Genomic DNA, 23,532 nt, shown 5'->3' on the forward strand with positions numbered 1-23,532 from the left:
CATGGGACCAATAGATTATATAGGGCCTCGTAGGCCATCTTTAGGAATTTGAATTTATCCTGAGTGCAGTGGGGTCATTGCAGGATTTGAGCAGAGGTTTGAAGATCTATGTTTTAAAATGTTCCCTCAGACTATTGTGTTGAGAATAGACTGCAGGAGAGCCAGCATAGATGGGGAGACCGTATAAGAGGAAGAGGTTCATGTCTTAATCCAAGTGAGAGACCAGGATGTTAGCCCTGAAGACGACGTGGTCAGGCAAGACAATTCTGTGACTTTGAACTTAGAACTGTTGGAATTCCTTCAAGTTGAAATGATACGAGTTGTAAGAGAAAGAAGTAAAAAGTGACTCCAAGGGATTTGGCCCAAGAAACTGGAAGGATGGAGTTGCCCCTTCAACAGAAAAGATCACAGTTTTCAGTTAGGGTGTGTTGAGTGTGAGATTTGTGTAGAAAAGTAAGTAGGGATGTTTGAGGGTATTTGGTGGGAAAATTAGGTCATACGGGCCATTGAGGTGCATGGTGGAGCAGGGGCAGAAGGAAGACCAGATTGGGTCTCTAGGGGGAGCCAGGCTTCTATTCTGAGGAATGTCTTGACCCCAGGAGTTACAGGATTATTTTTGCATTTTTTTTAAGGTTTTTATTTATTTGTCAGAGAGAGAGAAGGAGAGCGAGCAAGGGTGCAGCAGGGGGAGTGGCAGGCAGAGGGAGAAGGAGGCTCCCTGCTGAGCAAGGAGCCTGATGCAGGACTCAATCCCAGGACCCTGGGATCATGATGTGAGCCGAAGGCAGGCGCTTAACCTACCGAGCCACCCAGGCATCCCTGTATTTGCATTTTAAAATCATTGCTGTGATGTCAGAAGAAGGAAAGTTTGCAGCAGTGAAAAATAGGAGGTTACGTAGGAGGAGATGCCAACTAATTTCATTGCTGATGGGAGCACATAAATTGGTAGAATCCCTCTGGAGAGCAGTTAACATGCGGTAAAGGCCTGAAAACCTTGCTCGTTTTATTCAGAAACTCCTTCAAAGGGAGTAATAAGATGAACATGCAGAGTTATCCTTAGGTTCATTGCCATATTCTATATACTGGCCAGAATTAGAAATAGTCCAAAAGGATACAGTGGGGCACATATGTTAACAGCGTATTTATGTAGTGAAATATCATGAAAATCCAAGTGTATATATTGACATTGGAAGATATTCCTAATATGTTAAAGAAAAGTTACGAATTAGTGAATATTGCCATATTTGCAAGGGTAATAATTATCATGGGGTCAGGCATGGTGCTAAACATTTTGTAAACATCATCTCATTTAATATTTACAGGAGTTTAATTGAAGTATATGGTATTATTGTCTCACTTTTTATAGATGAGGAAAGTGAGGATCAGCAATCTTAAATAACTTACTGAAGGTTATCTAGATAGGAAGGGGGGGGGCTGGAATTTGAAACCAAATCTGGGTCACTTTACTCTTAACCTCTATTTCCTTATAGGGCACAGAAAAACTGAGAAGGATATGTACCCCGGTCCTGGGCTAATGTGTAGTAATACAGTGAACATGTATTACTGTCATTATTAATATGGGTTTAATAGATAGCTTTTAACACAGTCCTGGGCCATGCCAAGACCCAGCAGTGGGAATGGAGGGAAGTGTTAAATGCGAGCCAGGAGGACCCACAAGATGTGGAAACTAATTGGATATGAGGAACGTAGAATGAGGAGAAATCTAGAATGACTCACTGATTTTACCTTGGGTGATTTTATCATTGAGAGAAGCCATTAAGGAAAAGGAACAGCCTTTGATGAGGTAGTCAGTTTTTGACATTTGTAGTTGACTGGCTTGTGTGAAAGTACTTTGGCTACATGGGCCTGAAGCTCAGAAGGCAGCCAGAGCTGGAGGTGTGCTTTTGGGACTTGCATAGAGATTTCCCTTGAAGCCAAAGACACCAATATTTTGGTTGTGGGCCTTGGGAGAGGAGCTGGTAAAAGAGGCCAAAAATAATAGGAAGTCAGAGGAAGTGAAAGATTATAGCATCTTAGAAGCCCAGGGAGGGAGGCGAGGTTGGTAAATGAGCTTGGTTAGTGGTGCCCCATGCTAGAGGGAGCTTGAGTAAGGTTAACACTGGACAGAGGTCCAGTGAATTTTGCATTTGAAAGGCCACTTCTGACTTTCTCCAAAGCATTGTCAGTAACTATTGATGGAAGGAGCCAGATTGGCAGGCATTGAAGAGGGAAAGACAGACTGTAGATGGTGAAAATTCATCAAGGTAATATTTTTTAAAGCATTCTGTATGCTATTAATGATAACTATATATAATCAGGATTCAAGCTATTGAACATGATTGACTAGATAAATTAATAGTTTGAACCAGGTTGTAAGGGACACAATCTACTTAATAAGACAAATGTTTTTAATGACTACAGCATATTAATTGTTTGATACAAATGTGAACTTCTTGAGTTCTAAAGACACTTCAGTTGCGGCGGGAGGAAACACTTGGTGAAAACAACAAAATTGTAGACCATTAAAAATAACCATTTTGTGATAGCCTTCAACTTGTGGTTGGGATTGATATTACACACACACACACACACACACACACACACACACACCCCACCACACACATCGGAAGTCGTGTGGCTTGAGGATATAGTTCTAGCTCTGCCATCAGTGAGCCCTTAATGACAAATCATTTTATCTCTCTGGGCCTTACTTGCCTCTATAAAATGAGAGGTAAGACCAGATTAATGCTATCTCATCCAAAGTATGCAATAGGGTTATCTGTAGTAGTAGTTTTTTTTTTAAGATTTTATTTATTTGACAGAGAGAGACACAGCGAGAGAGGGAACACAAGCAGAGCGAGTGGGAGAGGGAGAAGCCGTCTTCCTGTAGAGCAGGGAGCCCGATGCGGGGCTCGATCCCAGAACCCCGGGATCATGACCTGAGCCGAAGGCAGACGCTTAATGACTGAGCCACCCAGGCGCTCCTATAGTTGTATTTTTTATAAAATATGACTGGGCCACTCCCTGGACCCAGAGTCAGAATCTCTCAGAGCTGGAGCTTGGTATGTATATTGTGTAAAAACTGTAAGTATGATTTTTCCCCCCATTTGGTATGTATGTGTGTGTAAACATGTATTTAATTGTATTATGGAATTTTTCTTACCTATACATGAAAACAGAGTAGTATATGAACCCCATAAACTCCTCACCAATGATCAAACCTATTTTTCTAATCTTGTTCTATCCTGTCTCCCACACCTTGTTTCCTTTCAGTATTTTTTTTTTTTAAGATTTTATTTATTTAATTAACAGAGAGAGACACAGCAAGAGAGGGAACACAAGCAGGGGGAGTGGAAGAGGGAGAAGCAGGCTTCCCGCCAAGCAGGGAGCCCGTTGTGGGGCTCGATCCCAGGACCCTGGGATCATGACCTGAGCCGAAGGCAGATGCTTAATGACTGAGCCACCCAGGTGCCCATCCTTTCAGTATTTTTAAGAAAATCACAGACTTCCCATCATTTCACCCATAATTACCTCAAATCACATCTCTGCCTAATAAGGGTCAAGGGTAGCTTTGATGAGTGTCTGGTTATGAATTGCTGAATCATGTCCGTTTCAAGTCCATTGTGGACTTTGATCGGTATGATTTTTCTACCATCATTCTGACTCACCTTTCAAAGTAAAGGGAAGCTGTACATTTGTTTTTTAAGATTCATTTATTTATTTGAGAGAGAGAGAGAGTGCATGAGCAGGAGGGGCAGAGGGAGAGGGAGAGAGAATCCCAAGCAGATTCCATGCCCAGTGCAGAACAGGACGTAGGGCTTGATCTCACCACCATGAGATCAAGATCACGACCTGAGCCAAAACCAAGAGCTGGAAGCTCAACTGATTGTACCCGTTTGGGTGTACCTTTATGAGAAAGTGCACCTTTACGAGAAAGAGATTTTGTGAAATAAGCCAAGCTCTTCCAATCTTCCCTCATTTGTAGAGGGCGTGTTCCCTGTGTTCCCTCTGTGGTTTAACTCAGGATGATCTCATATCACACCCTTAATTTACAGTTGAGGAACTCAATTTTTAGAGAACTTACATAACTTGCTAAGAGGCCAAGATGATCTTGTAACATTTTAACATTTAGGGCTTTGTGCATAGAAAAGAAATCTATTGCTACCACTTTCTGCCATTCTTCTCCAGAAGAATCCCAGAGTTGGCAGCAGTGCGGTGTAGGTTCTGGGTTGTTTATAGCCAGGGCTGCATGTCTTTGGTCACAACTCTGTTTAAATTCCATCTCTGGTTTCATTTAACAACTCTGACCCAGAGCATCATTGCAGGTATTGTTTAAAGCATCTGCTTTAGGTCTGGAAACAGTGTCTGGATCTACTTGGGGACTCACATGGAAAATCAAATTATAGTATCAAGCACAAAATCTTGTTTCTTTTTAAGATGTTCTGTGACTTTTTTTATAGTGCATAAAAAATACCAATTAAAAGAGAAAAATATCAGAACTTAATTTCATTGTAAATTAAATGCATATTACTATAGAAGTTATTTCAGGTTCTTCTTTAAAAGTCTTTGAATCTGAGCTGGATAAAAGTTTAAGCATTTGGATGATAAAGAGCTGATTATAATCAGGACTTAGGCAGTTCAAGATAGCAGAGAATGCCTCTGATATTTCCACTTCCAATCAGACTAAGGTGATGCCATTTTTGTTAAAGATACCTTGCTAAAATGTCCTTGTTTAATTTCCTAAAATATGTGTTATATTCTTTTTCTTAGGGAAATTGTATTTCCAGTTGGCCCTTTTGAAGATAAAAGATTTTTCTGTAGCATTAAAAATGTCAGCTTTACATTTAACTTAGCTTTTAATGAATAAAAGAAGAAATTAATATCTCTTTTAAAGGTCTGACATTGAATTTCTAATCTAGAATGCAAAAATATGAGCAATGTGGTGTTTATCTACATGTTTTGAAGAAATACTAAAATTTTCTATTTAACCAAATAATGAATAATAAATAAAGTCTTGTTTTTAAAAATATACTTTAGTTCAGTATATAAAACATGTGAGGACCATATGAGATTATTTTCTCCATTGTAAGTTTTCGTATGCATAAGAAACTATTATTTTGTAAGTTGTAAAATCCTTTGTGACTAAATTTTGATGGTGTGTTAGTGAAATTCTGCTCTTCTCCAGTCTTGCTGTACATCACATAACTTGAGCTCACCAGCACACCAAAAATAAATACATAAAAAAAAAAAATAAGAGACAGAGTCACAGCTGTTAAGACAAAAAAAAAATATGAAATAGGAAGGTTACAAAGATGATACTGTTCACAGATTCAGTCATTACTATGGCCCAAGTTAAGAACAGACTGGCTTAATGATCAGGCATGTTGTGTCTATTCAAAGCTTGGCAGCTCATTGTAATTAGTGTACTTAATAGCTTGAGTATTTGATACAGCATGATTCTGGAGCTTAATAGTAGTTGTCATAGACCATTTAAACTAGAGCTTTGGCATTATTTATTGTTTATCGTCTTTAGCAAATATCATTTGGCCACCCTTGTCAAGATATGCGGAAAAAGTTTCCAGAAACAACTTCTAAACTCTCCATCTTTAATCATTATATCTACCAGTTGGACACATTTCTTCTCCAACAGTGAAGGGCATGGCAGATCCAAAGTGAATCAGACTCTTCTATGTATGTATTATTGTGAGAATTTGGATGGGATGTATTACTACAGAAATGAACACTTCAGAATTGTTCCTGTCCTATACACTCATGCAGACCCACATACACACACATATACGCACCCACACCCTCCCTGCTAGAACAGTCTCCTGAGTTGTCAGGGAGTGTGGCCGGTCAACCCAGGAAAGTGCTGTGTGCCATTGTTGGTCCAGAGAAAAGGGTTCCACAGGCACTGATACCCCAGATCTCTACAAAAGGAGTCAAAATAGTATAGTTAGTAGTTCGGGAAGGGGCTAAAGCTGATCCAGACCTGGCCTAGCTTCACCTGCTCCCTAAGGGGAGGACGTGAGAAAGTGTAGTTTCATAGCCAGAAGGAACCTGACCCCATGCCGCTCCCCATCTGCTGGCAAGAGCCATAACATGGTGATTACCTGACATTTCACATACACATGAGAACTCTTGAGTGTCCTCAGAAGCTAGTCCCTGAACCTCCTCTTTCCAAACTCTGGAAGAGAGACTCTGGATTCCTGTGTCATGTGGGCTGCACTTGGGTGTAACCCGCAACACTTACACTGACCTCAGTGCGGTGTTTTATAAAGAAGCGTGGTTGTACTCTCGAAAGCACGATCTCCGAACTCAGGTAGAAGGTGTAGACCATGGCCACAGTTTTAGAGGCCTTCCGTTGTTCCTGAGGGGTCTTGTGGGACGAGTGGCTGCATCCTCAAGCAGGTACATGCAAATGCTATGACTCCCTGCAGGAGTAAGTGACTGAAGTATTTCTCGTAACACCTTTAATTCCTTCTGTCCTCTCTTCTCTCAGTAGTAGAGGAAATACCATGCCACAAATGGAGGCAACTTGTTTCTTTTCTTTTTTTATTTTTTAAGATTTTATTTTTATTTATTCATGACAGAGAGAGAGAGAGAGAGAGAGAGGCAGAGGGAGAAGCAGGCTCCCAAGGAGCAGGGAGCCCGACGCGGGACTCGATCCCAGGACCCTGGGATCATGACCTGAGCTGAAGGCAGACGCTTAACCATCTGAGCCACCCAGGCGTCCGGCAACTTGTTCTTTTAGAAAAAGTTCCTAAGATGGCCTTTTTGCTCTTTAGGAAATACATGTTGGCATATGTTATTTTATTCTAGAGAAAAAACTAAAATGTTAGCATAGCATTCTTGGAAATATTTTTGAGTGATTCATCTAATCAATAAATATTTGCTAGCTGACTCCAGCTGTGACTCAGCTATGTGGTGTGTAACTAGAATGCAGGTGTCATATATTAGAATCCCATCATAAAAGAGTTTCAATGGAAGGAAGAGATTCTTTTTGATTGTGGATCATGGAAGGTTCTATGGAGTTTGATGTATTTGAGTTGGGCCTTGAAATGTTAATAGAAGATATTACAGAAGAGAAGTAGAACATACATAAAGATAGGAAAGCTTGGGTGTTTGTAGCAAATTTTGGTTGGCCTTTTTAATCCAAACAATAGGATATACCACAGGAATAGTGGTGGAAAAGGTAGGGAGCAGAGAAAGGTTATCATATCCCTGAGCTCTCTGGCAGTGTATTATTTTTCTGGACCATTTTGCTTTTGTAACTCATTTCTTGTGGACCTATATGTAAAAACTTAATTATCATCATCTTACTTCACCATAAATGTCAGCATAGATTTGCCTGCCTTTTTGATATTTTAGGGTTGGATAAGATGTAATTATGGGGACAGTTTTTGTCACTATTATTTTTTGCTCAAGAAAACCTGCATGTGAGGATATCTGGCACTATGACTTGAGCAGATTTCCTAACTTTCTTAAATGAGCATAAAGTATTTGGGTGTCTGCAAACCCCAGCCTGCCATTTGGGGCCCTCCATAATATAATCATAATAGACCAAGAGAAGCCACAATACCAATAATTGTTTCTTTTTTTTAAAAAAATTTTTATTGTTATGTTAATCACCATACATCACATCGTTAGTTTTTGATGTAGTGTTCCATGATTCATTGTTTGTGCATAACACCCAGTGCTCCACGCAGAACGTGCCCTCTTTAATACCCATCACCAGGCTAGCCCATCCCCCACCCCCTCCCCTCTAGAACCCTCAGTTTGTTTTTCAGAGTCCATGGTCTCTCATGGACCAATAATTGTTTCTTAATTGAGGGGACAAGGTGGATTCGGGTTTTGCGTACACAGGCTCTGTGCTGCAACTGTTGCTGTTGCAATTTTACTCCAACATTCGTGTTGTCTGCCAGCTTATTGTTTTCCACCTCCTATGAGGAGACAGGTGAGGCCGGGCCAGCAGATAGAATGACCAGAGTGGGATATAGGCTAGTGATGAAACCCAGGGGAACAGGGCATGTAGCATAATCTCTGAGTTAGAAAATACACCATTGATTTAATACCTGCTGTGAAAGAAAGAAAGGGCACACTGCCATACAAAATGCCCCATCCATCATATGAAGCAGCTCATTTTCCAATGTTACAAATGAAAATAAATTGTCACAGAATCCACTAAAAAGGTAACTTAGATTTGCATCCTAGGGGAGAGGCAGAGGTGAGAGACTAGATTAAGTTATCGGACCAAAATATATGCCCCAGAAATTGAAAGTCAACAAACTAAGCCCAGGGGCCAGGCTGGGTGGGAGGGAAGCAAGCGTTGAGGGGTCTGGGAATGGGTTGGGATTGAGATGTCCTTCAGGGATGGGATTGAGCACATTACCCCCAGGAAGAGAAGTTGAAGGACACTAGGAACACGGTCCCTCTTCCAGCAGGATGGCGAGTGGGCAGCCTGGATGCATTGTCTGTCTTTGGCTGGAGGGAGTGCTCCCTGGCCCTTCACTGAGTGCTCAGGTGAGGGCAGCAGAGTCTCACACGTTGGTGTGAGGCCCTCTGCCATGTTTCCCCAGGTGTAACAGGTGCTTGCAGCCCTTTGGGGAGCAAAGCCATGGTCTTACACAATCCCACACTTCCTTGTATGGCCTTCTATGAGTATCACTTCTTTGTTATTTTCACACTACATTTCACAGGTTACTGAGAAGCAAGTATAAATCTTTTGGAGGCACCTACATCTTGATGTGGCCTGATTCTAAAGCCATGTTATTTTTACTGAACTTTGAAAGAAATCACATTAATTCCATTTATGGTATATTCGTGCTTTATGTTGGGGTGGGGGATAAAAGCACGGATGAAAAACGATATTGTGAGCACAAAAAATATTGTGTACTAAAAGACTTGTGTCTTATCTCCTAGGTAAGTAGACCTAGCACGATGCTTGGTACTCAGTCAATGCTTAGTAAATTTCAGTTTAATGAAACAGGGTTTTGTAATAGTTAAAGCATTAGCTTTAAACATAATTTGTGCATGCTGTTTGTCCTAAGGTCTGTTCGTGACATATCGTTGTAAATAATAAATTACTATTTATTGTGGTGAATGATTAGGAATTAATTAAGCCTAATATTTTGAATGTCATAGCTGATATTTTGATATTATAGTCCTTAAAATCTTTCACTGACATCTCACCAGCTATATCAACAGTTCTTAACATCTATAGGCAAAGGATTTAGAATTGGTCATCTGAAGTTCAAAGCGTGTGGTCACAGTATCAGCTTCATAGCCAAGTGAGAAGCAGATGCAATGCAGATGTATAGAAAAGTATGTTTCCTTTTTTTATAAAGACGCTCAGGAACAAAAATTTCTGTGAAATTTGGTCCATGCACAGGCAGATTTTTAAATTGCATACATTGCAATCGCACACAAAGTAACTTCTTATTCAATTTCATAAATTGCTACATGAAGAAGCACTCTCTGGTAGATAATCCTCAGAAATCAGCACTTAATATGGCAGTAATGGTTATTGCTGTCATTCTTTACATCTTTAAAAATAATTAAGCATTACTGCATAGGCATTAGAAATTTCCCCTCTCACCATTAAGAGGATATTTGAGGTTTGAGGTAATTTAGCAAATTACATTATACAGTAGTTAAGGGTTTTACGTAGTGGAGTAGACCGCGTGGTAATTGAGCACACTTCCCGTATAACGCACTGTACAGGGTTCTGAGCCGCGGCTGCCACCAGCTTGGCTCCAGTGTCCTCATTGCTTTGCAGGCCGACGTTCCTCAGGGAGTGATTCGAGTGCAAGCTCCCCATCTTTCCAAAGTTTCCATGGCAATACAGCTCACTGAAGAACTAAAAGCCAGTGATGTGCTTGCCAGGTTTCTCAGCCAAGAAAGGTAGAGGCCTGTTTTGTTTTAATCGTTGCATGGTATAATTCACACGCGCGCGCTCTCTCTCCTTCCCCCTTTAAAAAACACACACAATGAGGGGTGATGGGAAGTCCTTCAGAATTTTGTCTTCCCAGCAGAAAAGAAGAGCAGACTTAGTAATTAGACGGTTGGAATGGGCTGCGTTCCTGTGAGGTCGTTTATGGGCAAGTTGAGCCTGTGGCGAGCAGGATGTCGGAGCTTGCCTTCACTGTGCCTGCAAAGGGCTTGGCACAATGAGAGCACTTGATATTCTTTCCAGAATATGCGGATTGGGGGTGAATTACTGTGTGGGGGCTGTTAGGAAAATCACTAAATAAGATACAGTGGGATTAAAACAAAGAAACAAAAAGTACAACTTTTTCTATGAAATAAAATGAATAAAGAGAAATGCTTAAATTTGAAAAGCAAGGTCTGAAGAATTGAGAGAGGACAGCCAGTCCCTGGAGCTTTGAAGTCCCCTGGACACAGAGCACACCATCCCCGTTAGGGACAACCAAGCCTTCTCCTCTGTTCTGGTGCTGATGGGGTAGGAGGAGGAGTTCTCTGGAAGCTGTTGGCCTCCCTCTGATGGTATTAGAGCATACGCTTTCTGAGACATCTTACACTATCTTTTCTTAAATTTTAGAGGTTTAACAAGTGTGTTGGGTTTTCAGTTTTTATCCTTCTAATTCTTGTTTTTTAGCTAAAGTTATTTTAATGATTTCCACCTCATTGAAAAATTTTTTTTCAAGGGGAAATCCGGGGCCCTGGCGTCTTAGCTTATGAATTCTCTTAGTCTTCCGTAGGATGTCATCTCTGCATTCTAACATCCAAGGGCATCAGTGAGGTTTTCTGCCACAATCTCTCAGTGTTAATACAGTAGCACGAGTATTTAATATGCCTCTGCTCTGTTTAAGGCCCCCTGCTAGATGTCAGAAAGGGTATAAAGATGTATTTTAAAGTATCTTCCCTCAGGTTTTATAAAGTGGGAGAAGAGATGAGCCTGAGCAGTAACAGATGGTGGGGAAATAGAAGAGAGGCTTCTTGGTCATATCTGTGCTTTCAGTAGGCCAGCACCAAGTCCCCTATCAACTGTACGCTGAAGTAAGCACTAATATTACTCCTGTTTTACTGATAAGAAAACCGAGACTTTGCAAGGTCACACATTTCATAGGCGGTGGTGCTAAATTCTAAATGTGTGGTTTCCATCTCCAAAGGTTGCCCTTTAAAACACCCTCCTTACAAGCCAGGATCTAGCAACCATCACGGATCTGGGTCCATTGGTGCAGAGTCTCAGAGGAGATGGAATTTTAGGGGATTAAGCCCTGGAGCAGTTAGGTGTCTTTGCTCCCCAAAGGGTGTCTCTGCTTCCTCTCTGCCCCCGGCTGTGACCTAGTAGATGCCAACTCTTACCGTTCTGCTCACCAGGGAGGACTGCCCATCTTTTCCCAGAGTGGTTACCTGAAGATCATCTGGCCAGACTTCAGATACATAAGCAGCTCTTTCAGCTTAGATACAGTTAATTCACACAGCATTTACTTTAAGGACCCAAGTGCTCAGTTGAGTCTGTACTTTTGTTGCTGTCCTTGCAGATGATGGAAGAGGTGATTATGAAGTCAACTGTGACTTTAATATTTAGGGGATAGCATGATTGTTCTAGAAAGCACCAGATTTGTGACAATTGTCCTCTGCATATTTGGATTTTCTGCTTGGGGTGCTTTTATTAAATAAGCATTTGCTGCCCCCTGGAGTGTGGGGCCTGTTTCTCTGCCTCCTCCCTTCTCCCCATCTTGCTCCATGCAGAGGGACATCTGGTAAACTTCTCTGTCCATTGCTTACCCCCCCACCCCGTCCCAACCATTCCTCAGTTCCTTTCTTTATGCTTGGGGATGCTGAAGGCAGATGATCTAGATCCAAATGCCAGCTTTTCCTGCTTCTTTTCAAGCTAGATTTATAGTCTCTTTAAGTCTCAAGTTTTTTTATTTGTAAGAGTAGACCATAACAAGACCTGCATTATAGCCTTGTGATAATGAACTAGGAAAATGACCGTGAAGCACATAGCACTATCTGTTTGGGCCATATAAGTGAAATTCTCAGTTAAGTGTTGATATATATGTTCTCTTCCACCACATTCTCCTCTTCTCCCACTTGCATTCCACCAGTGTAGGGGCAGTTGGAAACCCTCCCTCCCCCATCCTTTCCCTCCCCTACTTTCTCCACCAAAGACAAGAACACATGAATGACATAAAGTGAATATACAATAAATTTCACATTTACTTATCAGTCTTGATAAAGGCTGTTGCCTTTTCTTTAATTATGGATTTTTGATTAGCATTACGCAAAGCTTGTATTTCCCAGGAAATCCAGTTGAGGTTTTTTTGTTTTTGTTTTGTTTTGTTTTTTTAAGTAGAGCAAGAACACAGATACTGGAGAAACAATCTGAGAGCAATATCTAACTGGGGTTTTTTCCCCCCTTATCAAGTCTCCCAAAACATTCAGCTTGGTTTTCATAGAAATAATGACTCTTTTTATACTCATAGTTTATTGTGCTATAAGATAAATAAAAATAATTATTTTAAAAACAAGCATACACTGGTTTGGAACAAAGTGAGCTGTCTCTTGGTTAGGATACAACTCAGCAGGTGGATCTTAAGTGTGGGGGCGTATAAAGCCCCAAGTGTCTACCATGTTCCATACAGCAGAGTAGTTAAGAGTTGGATAACCCAAATGAGTCATGGGATGGTTGGTTAGGAAAGCTTCTACTGAGCCATATTTTTCATAATGGTTTGAATAAAAGTCAGATCTGCTTTTCCCTTTACAATTCCAGGGAGTGTGTCTTTGGGGCCTTACAGAAGTGGTTCACAAACCCTTCCGTGCATCACAGTCCGCTAGAGAGCATTTGCAAAACAGATTCTTTGGCTTGATCTAGACATACAAAATCAGTTTCTAGAGCTCTGGGTCTGAATTTTTAGCAGGTTTCTCAGGTAATTTGTATACAGAGTTTTGAAAACCACTGAATTTTGCCAATTTTTATTATTCGAACCTAATGTTCTGGAAGAGTTTATTCTTTGAAGAGCATAACTCTGTAAATGCATCTCCTACTTGTGAAGCCTTCATAATGACTATTTGCTTCTACTTTGAGTATATGTAACCCCTGTATTTGAATGGCCAACACAGGAAGTGTTATGAACCATGTCCTATACATTCATCTTGCATACTGTGAGAGTTGTCAGCACAGCAAACACATGATAAATACTTATTGAATAAATGCAGTGTGAAAACTGAGGTGGAAAAATTTCTTTTTATAGTTTTAGGAGGACCTTTCTGGCCCCTATGCAAAGTAGTTGATCAAATTAATAATTTTATTGGTAGCTAAAAGTTATGTTACTTTTCTTTTTAATTTTATAAATTTAGATGCTGATTTATTATTTTGCCTTAAGATGTATGAGTCCATTTGTTTATTTTAATTTACAGGTGTGACATTTTTATTACCTATTTGGCACACTTAACAGATGGGAAAATACAAACGTTAGATAATTACAGTGTGTCTAAGTTATGAATTTCCCATACAAGCCAGAATTCCCCAAGCACATTAAAGTGATTTACTTGCAAGCTGTTTGATGATACAACTAATCAGTTTGTTTTGTCCCTAATAGTGGGATTGCCCAGACTCTTAAGAAAGGGGAAGTTTTTTTGTATGAAATTGGAGGAAATATTGGTAAGCACGTTTTGTTTCTCTCTGTGTTACATATGCTGATTTGACATTGCCAATGGTTATTATTTATATCTTTGAGGAGAAAAAAATCAGAAGTTAAATATAGCATGCTTTAGATAGTTGATGAATTTTGTGAATTTGTTCAGTGGTCTGACTTTTCTCTTCAGGCTCTATTTGAGCTCCTCCATACAAATGCCCATCTGCAAAGGCAAACCTCAGCAAAGGCACATTCCCTTAAAATAGTAGCAACTTCTAGAATGGTAATGAACTTTTTCAAAACTTCTTTCTTTTTTATATGCTTACATCACATTCTTAATAAAGGAAGTAGCTGAGCTTATTTAAGGCCAGGATTACATTTTTAATATGGCTCAGTGCTAGATATTTTTAGTGAAAGCAGAAGTTATTTTTGCCATTGTTGATTGCCTTCTAAATAATGCACGCACACACACAAAGACAAACACAGATATACACACATTCGAATACATTGGTAACTTAGGAAGGAAAAATAGAATGAATGGATTGATTTTGACCGTGCCCATTTTCAGTTATCAGTGGGTTGTACTCATCTGTATTAAAATTTAAAGTAAACTTTTTCTCTTTATTTTGACCCTTGAAAATGGTACAGGTGAAATTGTTAACAAATAAATGAAATAGTGTTTAATTCAAAGTAATAATTGAAAATATTTTAAGATTTTAAGTTTTGTGTAATTTTTTCCTAGGACACAAAAGTGTTAGTAGATACTGAAACTTTAACATGGGAATATGAAGGCTTGCTCTTAAAATTTGAATAAACTGCAACTCTGTTAGAAGCCTGGAAATATTAACTCTATTAGCAAGGTTTATTTAAATATTTATATATATTTGATCTTGCATTTTTACTCTTAGATATTGGGAATGAAGTATTTTCTTACTTAGGTAGACCCAAGACTGTTGCCACTCTTAATAAAGGTGAATAAGCTTTTAATGAGCCATTGCAGAGCCCTTCACACAAAGTATTTTCAACTTCCTAAATTAATTTGAAACCCTTTCCGTTAGAGAAAGTCTACTAAATTGACTTTTTTCAGTATTTTGGCCAAGTCTTACAATGTCATGGGAGATGGGAAAGGATGAGAGAGATTTTGAAGTCTAAGATTTCAGAGTTAAACCATGAGGAATAAGTTTAAAATTGCATCCCAGCCTCTGCACTGTATTCAACTGATCCAGTGTCTCTTTGGTAGGAGAACGCTGCCTTGATGATGACACTTACATGAAGGACTTGTATCAGCTCAACCCCAATGCCGAGTGGGTCATAAAATCAAAGGCGTCATAGGAGACTGAAGCTGCAGAAAACCACAAGGACCTCCTGAGACTACTTGCTGGGGCAAGCGTGCAAATAAAAGAAACGGCAGGACTCTTCTATTGTTCAGATGTACCCAACTATTGAATAGTGACACTTTGAAGCCTTAAAAAGTTAGAGATTTGTGCTGCTGCCAGAATTATGTTCATTATTAATAATACGATGAGCAGACAAACATCTCTGGAGTCACAGGAAAAAGGGTTAATTAGCTTGGCGGCCATGATGCTCTGTGAAAGGTGCCCGGATGTGGCAGTTTTTTTTTTTTTTAAATGTGAAAACATACTCTCTTCCTTCTCTTTTTTCTCCTAAAATCATATACATGGTAATACGTGCTTCCTCTCCTTTTTCTCCTCCTCATGTCTGCCTTCCCCCAACTAGGTTTGCTTTTTAACCAAAAAGATCACAAATACCAGGTATTTGGCAAGTCGTGAAGACAATGCATCTTAAAATAGACTGAATTCAACAGTATTCATGTCACCGTCGAATGTAAATATTACTCCTTTTGCATCATTTGTTCAGACAATAACATCCCACTTCTTTCTGCTGTATCACATGAAGTGATTTGCATTGTTTTCGGCTCATCTGACACATGTGCGCAGAACCGTATCTGCTATCAAGCAAATAAAACTGTCAGAAACTGCCAATTATTACTGAACTTTTAAATACTTCTAGACTAAGAATAAATACAATATATCTACGTGGAATAACTGGATTATGGGTAACAAGAGAGTGAAAGCCAAATCCCTTCACCTATGCTATATCCTCCTAAGTGAAATTTATGATAAAGTCTTAGCTGGCTTTACCTATTGTCATATTAGTACAAATATGCATGATAGTATAATCCAGTAACGGCTAAGAATATATTCTACTGAAAGAGGGATTTTTTTTTAACTCCTAAAGAAGGCTGCAGGAAGCATTATTTTTTTTCTGGGTATGACATAGTCATATGAACAAGTTTTTGTTTGTGTACTTTAAATAATCAGAAATTTATTAAAATGCTGTGGAAAGTACTATTCCCAGGGAGTTTAATGCATAAACCATATTGTGACAAGAGCTGAGCCTCTGAACTGTAAATAAGTGGAACGAAGTGAGAAATGTTCAATATTTTATGAGTTTAGAGTGTAGTAAATAAAAGGTGATGTAAATGTTGCACACCCTGTGTTTTTGATACTTTTAGTAGTGTTTTAGGGAAAATTACACATTCTCAGAAGCTCTTGATGTCACTCCAGTTAAGAGGGAAAATGCTATTAATGAGGACAGTCATACATTTTTAGCATGTAATTATAAGAGCAGCCTGTGTGTATGATCACTTAAATAACATTGTGGTGATTTGTGCCATTGCTTTTTTTATTTAAAAAATTTTTGTAATTAAATGCGTTTTTCTAAATTATCTTCTCTTGGAATTATTACTTTTAAACCTCTGTGTTTATGAACGTACTATAATTTTGTCGGTATTTTTGTTTTTTGTTAAAAGCTACTTCTTTTATTTTTCCTGTTACTCCTGTATAATGTTTAAATTGGGAAGACGGGTGGAAGATATAAAACTGTTTCCCTCCTTCGTTTTTTCCTTATGCAAACTTGTGTTCTTTAGGATTTTTCAAAAACACATTGTAGTCTGTTTTTGATCTTGACAATATATATTAATTACCCAAAATGTTTCATTAATAGTATAAGTTAATGAAAGCAATTAATGATATAAACTCGAAATTAAGTGCTTAATACATTTTAGGGGTGCACAACTTCAAAAAAAGGAGTGAATATAATTTAGATAAGAGGCTTCCTAAAGCATACGTCAGCTAACTTTTTACCACATTTATTCTTCCCCTGGTATGTGTGTTGGGGGGCAGGGTGGGGATACAAGAGGCTTTTGATAATGAAAAGAATGCCAGATCTTGGTAAGTAAATACAAAGATGCCATTGCATTTCAAGGCCTTAGAACTCATGACCCATATTCCTTGATATTGAACAGTATTGCTTTTACATTATCAAGAAAGATGTCTCTCTACACTTCTAAAGAGGAGAAACTTAGTAGTGTACAGCCTCAAATATAAGTGGCCTAGAAATAACCCAAATGTGTTTTTTTCTATAATTTTTTTTTCTTAGTGAACTTTAAATCTTGTAGATTAGTTTTTGTATGTGAGGGACAATAAAAACAACAAATATATTTGGTATGAGTCTCAAACATCTTAATTCTTAACGAGAGTTGCTGTTGAAAAGTTGAAGAGCTGGTTTTTATAGAAGACTGGTTGACCTGTTAGTATTTCAGAGATGTTTCCTCTTTTCTGAAGTGGGTTATTGTAACTATTTACAGTCTTTGCTTACTGCTGCTGTAGAATTCAGTGTAAACTTGCTAGTACTCTTTGGGAAAAGCAGTTTATTTTACTGACTTCATGGAGTTTTTCATGATTTTCTTTTCCTAATTTTTATTAAACTGGCTTTCATTTTCTCCCTCATTGTACTGATTTCTCATCCTCTTGATCAGTAGGTGGCAGTATTGGTCAGGGATTCCTTTGCACCTGAACTGGGAAGTTTTAAAAAAAGTGAACCTGAGTTCATAGGTAAGTGGTTGAGACTCAGTGCCAGGCATTTACAAGGCAGTTAGGTAAGAACACCATGGATCTCTCACTTTAATCACTGTTTTTGGAAAATTGTAAATAATAATTAATTTCAGAGTTTCTGTGTTCCATTTATTAGTCTGCTTTTATTTTTTAAATTTTATTTATTTGAGAGAATGAGAGAGAGAGAGAGAGAGAGCATGAGAGGGGGTTGGGTCAGAGGGAGAAGCAGACTCCCCGCCAAGCAGGGAGCCCGATGCGGGACTCGATCCTGGGACTCCAGGATCATGACCTGAGCCGAAGGCAGTCGCTTAACCGACTGAGCCACCCAGGCGCCCTAGTCTGCTTTTATTCTTAAACTGTTGAGTGAGGAGGGAGAGAGGTGAGGGTTTTTTTTTTTTTTTTTTTTTTGGAACCAAGATGAGACATTCTGACAATGTCTATCTCAAGCAGAAGGATCGGGACAAGAGGAAAGACTGAACCAAGAAAGTAAGAAGAATGTCTCAGGAGGCATAATGACATATGTCTTTAGTGTGTATGTGGTTTCTTCACTCAACAAACATTTACTGGGCATTTACATATATGTGCCAGGCATGTTCTACCCTTGAGATAAATGAGTGAACAAAATAATAAGTAAAAATGAAGTAATAAGAATTACTTAATATGTTGGAAGGATATAAGTGCAGTAGACACAGAAAAGAGATGAACAGGGTAAGTAGGATGAAGGGTGGACGGATAGGTTCACTGTAGGAGGAAACAGCAGCTCACTGAACATCCAGTAACAAAGGCTTGAAGAAAGTGAGAAAATTGCCATGTGTCTATCTGGGAGAAGAGCATTCCAGACAGAGGGAATAATTGGAACAAAGACCCGCAAGCAGTAGTGTGCCTGGCTTACCAAAGGTCAGTAAGGGTACCAGCAGGGCTGGAGCAGAGTGAAGCAGGGAAGACTAACGGATGAGATCAGAGAGGTAACGCTGGGGTAGGGATGGGGGATGAGATCATGGCCTTACACTAGGACAACTATAATTCATTGTTTAAGACATTTTTGAGAGTGAAACAGGGCGCCATTGGTAAGAGCAGTAGCTATGCAGTGATAGGAAGTGGCCAGATTCTGGATATAGTTTTAAAAGTCGAGTCTATAGGGTTTCTGGTATGAGAGATAGAAAATGCATTTTTAATCAAGACAAATCACAAGATTTTTTACTTGAGCAATTGGAAGCACGGAGCTTCCAACCACAGAAATAGGGAAGATGAAGGTAAATTGGGTTTTCTGAGGGAGTCAGGATTCAGGAGTTCGACTGTGGGTGTGTCGAATTTGAGGTGCCTATATTGGGCATCCAAGTGGCAATGTTGAATAGGCAGTTATCTGTGTGGATGGTAGGAGAGAAGTCTAGGCTGGGGTCAGTGGCATGTACATGGACTTTTCACTTCAGCCATGAGCTTGCCTGAGATCGCCAAGGGAGTGAACATGGATATAGTAGAGAAAATCAGCACGAGGTGAGCCTTGGAGATGCCTGATGTTAGAGGTTAGGAAGAGGAAGGAGCCAGCAAAGACACGGAAAAGAAATGACCTTTGAGATAACGAAGAGATTGTGATGTACCAGATACCAAGGGAAGAAAGGCAATCAAAGAGAAGAGAGTAATTGTCACATCAGATCCTACTTAGAGCTCACATGAGCTAAAGGCCAGGAATTGACCCCTGTATTTACTATGTGGAGGTCATTGCTGACTTGATGAGTAGTTTAAGTAAAGTGATAGGGTGGAAGACAGATTACAGCCAGGTTGAGAGAGAGAGAGAGTGTGTGTGAGTATTGGACAACTCTTAAAATTCTGCGATGCAAGGGAGCAAGTAAATGAGACATTAGCTTAGCAGAAGAAGAAGGAGGTGTACCGAGGGCCTTGAATGCTGGGCTAAATAGTTTTTGGAATTTATGCAATTATATAATACATAAGAGGTGACATGGGTACTGGAAGCAGACTACCTGGGTTAGCTAATGTGACCTAGGACAAGTCACTTAGGTCTCAGTTTCTACTTTGTATAATGAGAATAATAAGAATATTTACTTCTTGGCAGCTTACAGAATCAGTCTATATAAAGGGCTCAGCAGCATATCTGCCTGATAGTATTCAATAAACTTGACTAGTTTTATTAGAAGTATAGTGATCAGTATTATCAGATACAATATTTGCTATCTCATTCAGTGTTGTTGGTTTCAATGCCATATTACTTTTCCACCTAGAAATCACTGGCAGTAACTCTTCCTCACGGTATCTGTGATACTGTAAAGGGCACAGAAATAATTCCATAACAAGTTTTCTCTACTTCAAGGTCAATGCAATTTTAAATAGGACTTGTTTCATTTAAAGTAAACTGCTGTAGGGGACAGAATTCTCTCTGCATCTCAGACCACGAAGTCCAGGAGGAAAACAAACTGGTTTGAGATGCAGAGAGAATTCTGTTCCCTACACCAGGTCCCAGAAGAAAACAAATTCTTACCCAGTTTCTTTTCTTACCTGATAACCTTGTTTGCTCAAAGGATATTCCTGGGCCTCTTCAGTTGCTGTTAGATGCTCCTGCTGACAGAGGTCTCACTCCACTGTCTTGCTTTTTCTGGATTTGTGATTTCTCAAATTTTATTTATTTTTTTTAAAGATTTATTAGAGAGAGACAGCGAGAGAGGGAACACAGCAGGGGGAGAGGGAGAAGCAGGCTCCCCGCTGAGCCCGGAGGCCGATGCCGGGCACGATCCCAGGACCCTGGGATCATGACCTGAGCCGAAGGCAGACGTTTAACCGACTGAGCCACCCAGGTGCCCCTCTCAAATTTTATTTTTAATAAATATAGCAATAGTAATTTTCCTTCCATTTCACTTGGCCTCACATCTTAGAATCTGGACTTGGCATCCAGCTTCTTTTTCACTTCTAACCTTAAGTATTACATGGGGTAACTTGACTCTGATACAAAGGGTATTATATGAAACATTAGAATCCCCCTCCCTCCATATAATTATTTCTTAAACTCCGTAAGATTTCTTTGAAGGGTTTCATGAGCTATTTTCACACATAGCTGCATACGGTAATAAGAGAAACAGATTGGTTGCCAGAAAAGCAGCTTCTGTGGTTTTTCCAACTAAAGCCAATATGCACTGACTTTGTCAAAAGCGAGATTTTTATCTTGAGATTTCGAATCTTGATTTCTCAACCAAAGGAACTCAGATAAGCTTCAGAGAAAGCAGTTTACTCTCCATTGTCTTTACTCCTCTTTTGATGTTCACCTGAACAGCTCAGTTCTTGTTGCATCTCCTACAACCTTTACAAAATGGCAGCTTTCATGTAATCTCTGCCGTAAGTCCCATTCCCCTTCAGCCAGTGCCAAAGTGAACAAAGAACTTAACCCTGGACTGAAGGTCATAAGGACAGTCATAGAGAGTGGCCCACTTCTGAATAGTAGGTCAGTTAAATTTTTCTCTTTCACCTGACAGAAGTCTTTTACAAAAAGGAAGTGATTTAATCATTACATGTGTCTTTAAAACTCACATTTCAGTGGGAGAACTCTTAGGGCATCTTCACTTTGGTTGCTTGTATCACCCAGTTTGTATTAGGCAAGAGAAAATTCTGAAAACAGGAAGAATTAACTATTGAGAGATTATGCATCCCCTTTTGTCCAAGAATCTGGAAACACATTCTAGGACATGCCTCTTTCATCCTCAAGCTTGTCTTCATGTTAAAAATGAGGGAGGGATTAACATTCTTTATTCTTAAGAAATTATTAGGCATTATTAGATAATGCCTTAAAATATACTATGAGTTCCTTAGAAAATGTTATTATAAGGAATACTTTAAAGGTTCAGAAGAAAACATGGTTCTCCATTTGTTCCCCATTTCCTCCTTTTCTTTCCAAACATTTTAGTATTTGCTATGTGCTGCACTGTGGTTTATATTTTGGTGATGTAAAAATCAATCATCTGGTGCATGCCCACAGAACACTAGATTTAGATTTGTAGATACCATTAATATGGGCCGGTGATAGGGAATGTATTCTCAGCAAATGGACTCTGATTGGGGGGAGGTGGAAATGGGTGCAGCTAATGACAGATTAAAATTCAGTGGGAGTATAGAGGAAAGATGCTGTTGATTGGGAAATTTTAAAGGAGGCTGTGGCATTTCAGCTGGAAGCCCAGTTAGGATGCCACAGACTAGACCAGGCCAGAAACAATGAGTCTCAGAATAAAAATGAGTTAGAATGGGTTATATTGATGTTCCAGAGTTGGGGTCAAAAAGACTTGATGATTCTATGGGATGGAGAGGACAGAGAAGGTGGTGTTAAAGATTCCTAGGAGGACCGCTCAGTCAGTTAAGTGTCTGACTTCAGCTCGGGTCCTGATTTCAGGGTCCTGGGATTGAGCCCGTGTCAGGCTCCCTGCTCAGCAGGGAGTCTGCTTCTCCCTCTTCCTCAGCCCCTCCCCTTGCTTGTGTTCTCATGGTCTCTCTCTTTCTTTCTCTCTCTCAAATAAAATCTTTAAAAAAAAAAAAAAGCTCCTGGGAGAAGATGATAGTGTTTTGCATTGTACCCCAGAACGGGAAGTACCGGTTTGGAATGAAGGGATTGGGGCAAGGGAGAAGGGAGTATTATGAGTGTGGTAGGGAGAGACAATGAGGATATGTTGAACTTGAGATGTATGAAGAACTTAAACAGAAATGAGATCTCTTTTAAGAAAGATTTCCCTGAAAGTTGTATATTTAGAACATATTTGCTTGGAGGTGATGGTTAAAGCCATTGGAGCAAAAGGAGTCATCCCCTGAACATGTAGAGCCAAGAGAGGGCTAAGAACAACTTTGAGGTATCCCACCACTTCAGGGATGCAAAAAAGAAGAAATGCCTTAGAAGGAGCAGTTCAATCCAGAAGAGTAAAAATCATAGATGTCCGGGAAGACAACAGATTTAACAAGTAAGAAATGGTCAACCATGTCAAATACTTGAGAGAAGTGAACCAGACGAAGACTAAGTAGCAACCGTTGAAGGTGAGGTTTACATGTTCAGGGCTGGCTGACTTTCTCGAGAGCAAGTGTTTTGGAGTGATGGGAACAGAAGCCTATTGTGATAGGCCAAGATGTACATAGGAACTAGAAGCTATGGATTTAGTTGGGATTGTTGGGGAGTGGCAAAAAGAATAAGGTTTATTGCTTTTTTTTCCTTTGATATTTTGCAAAGGAGGGGAAACTTGATCATAAAATAGTTTTCACACATAATTCCTAATGCCTGATATTACCTGTATTTCTTTCTTTAGTTAATTCAAGAGCATCTTGGCTCCTGCTATCTAAAATATTACTCAAAATAATTGAGTACTTTTGAAGAAAACTGACCATGATAAAGGTGAAAAAATCCCTAGGAATGTTGTTGTTCCTTAAGAGATACCATTAATTTTGTTTCTGTGATTTTTAAATTTAAGACTCTTTCCTAACTTGAAAGCAAATGATTGTTTTAACTTTATTTCATTTTTCGTATAGTTGATACATAAGGTTACATTAGTTTCAGGTGTACAACGTAGTGATTCCACATCTCTGTAACTTATGCTATGCTTACCATAGGTGTAGCTACCATCTGTCACCATAGGATGCTGTTATAAGATCATTGACTGTATTCTCTATGCTGTACCTTTTATTCCCATGAATTATTCATTGCAACACTGGAAGCCTGTGTCTCCCAACCCCTTTTCTCCCATTTTGTCCATCTTCTACCTCCATCCCCCCTCTGGCAACCAGCAATTCATTCTCTGTATCTGTAGGTCTGATTCTGTAAAAGCAGATGTGATTTTAAAATAAGCTTGTTTGGAAGCTGGTGTCAAAGAAGCTGATAATTTGATCTATTGAGTTTGTCCCATGTTAGCAGGTCTTTGAAAATACCCTTGGTTGGGAGAGATCATTCTGTCTCTCACTGCTTTTCTGCATTGCTGCATGTAATAAGAGTCATTGCTCTGCCCACTATAGTCTAGATAGCAAAACCTGGGAAA

The 23,532-nt window shown here is 39.4% G+C and overlaps 1 protein-coding gene across 5 annotated transcripts in view; it reads left to right on the plus strand.

The window, feature by feature from the left end:
* ARHGAP18 (Rho GTPase activating protein 18) overlaps positions 1 to 16,620 on the plus strand; it is a 188,689-nt gene extending 172,069 nt beyond the window's left edge. For 4 of the 5 annotated variants that reach the window (XM_027601476.1, XM_027601474.1, XM_027601475.1 and 1 more), the window contains exons 13-15: positions 9,779 to 9,903; positions 13,572 to 13,633; positions 14,848 to 16,620. In XM_027601476.1, coding sequence (XP_027457277.1) covers positions 9,779 to 9,903; positions 13,572 to 13,633; positions 14,848 to 14,939 — 279 coding nt within the window. In that variant the 3' untranslated portion in view covers positions 14,940 to 16,620. The remainder of the gene's footprint in view (positions 1 to 9,778; positions 9,904 to 13,571; positions 13,634 to 14,847) is intronic. The other variant, XM_027601478.1, reaches the window with a different exon arrangement.
* The last annotated feature ends 6,912 nt before the right edge of the window (positions 16,621 to 23,532 follow it).

This window comes from Zalophus californianus, chromosome 7 (genome assembly GCF_009762305.2).
Source record: "Zalophus californianus isolate mZalCal1 chromosome 7, mZalCal1.pri.v2, whole genome shotgun sequence".
In the NCBI taxonomy this organism is placed as follows: Eukaryota; Metazoa; Chordata; class Mammalia; order Carnivora; family Otariidae; genus Zalophus; species Zalophus californianus.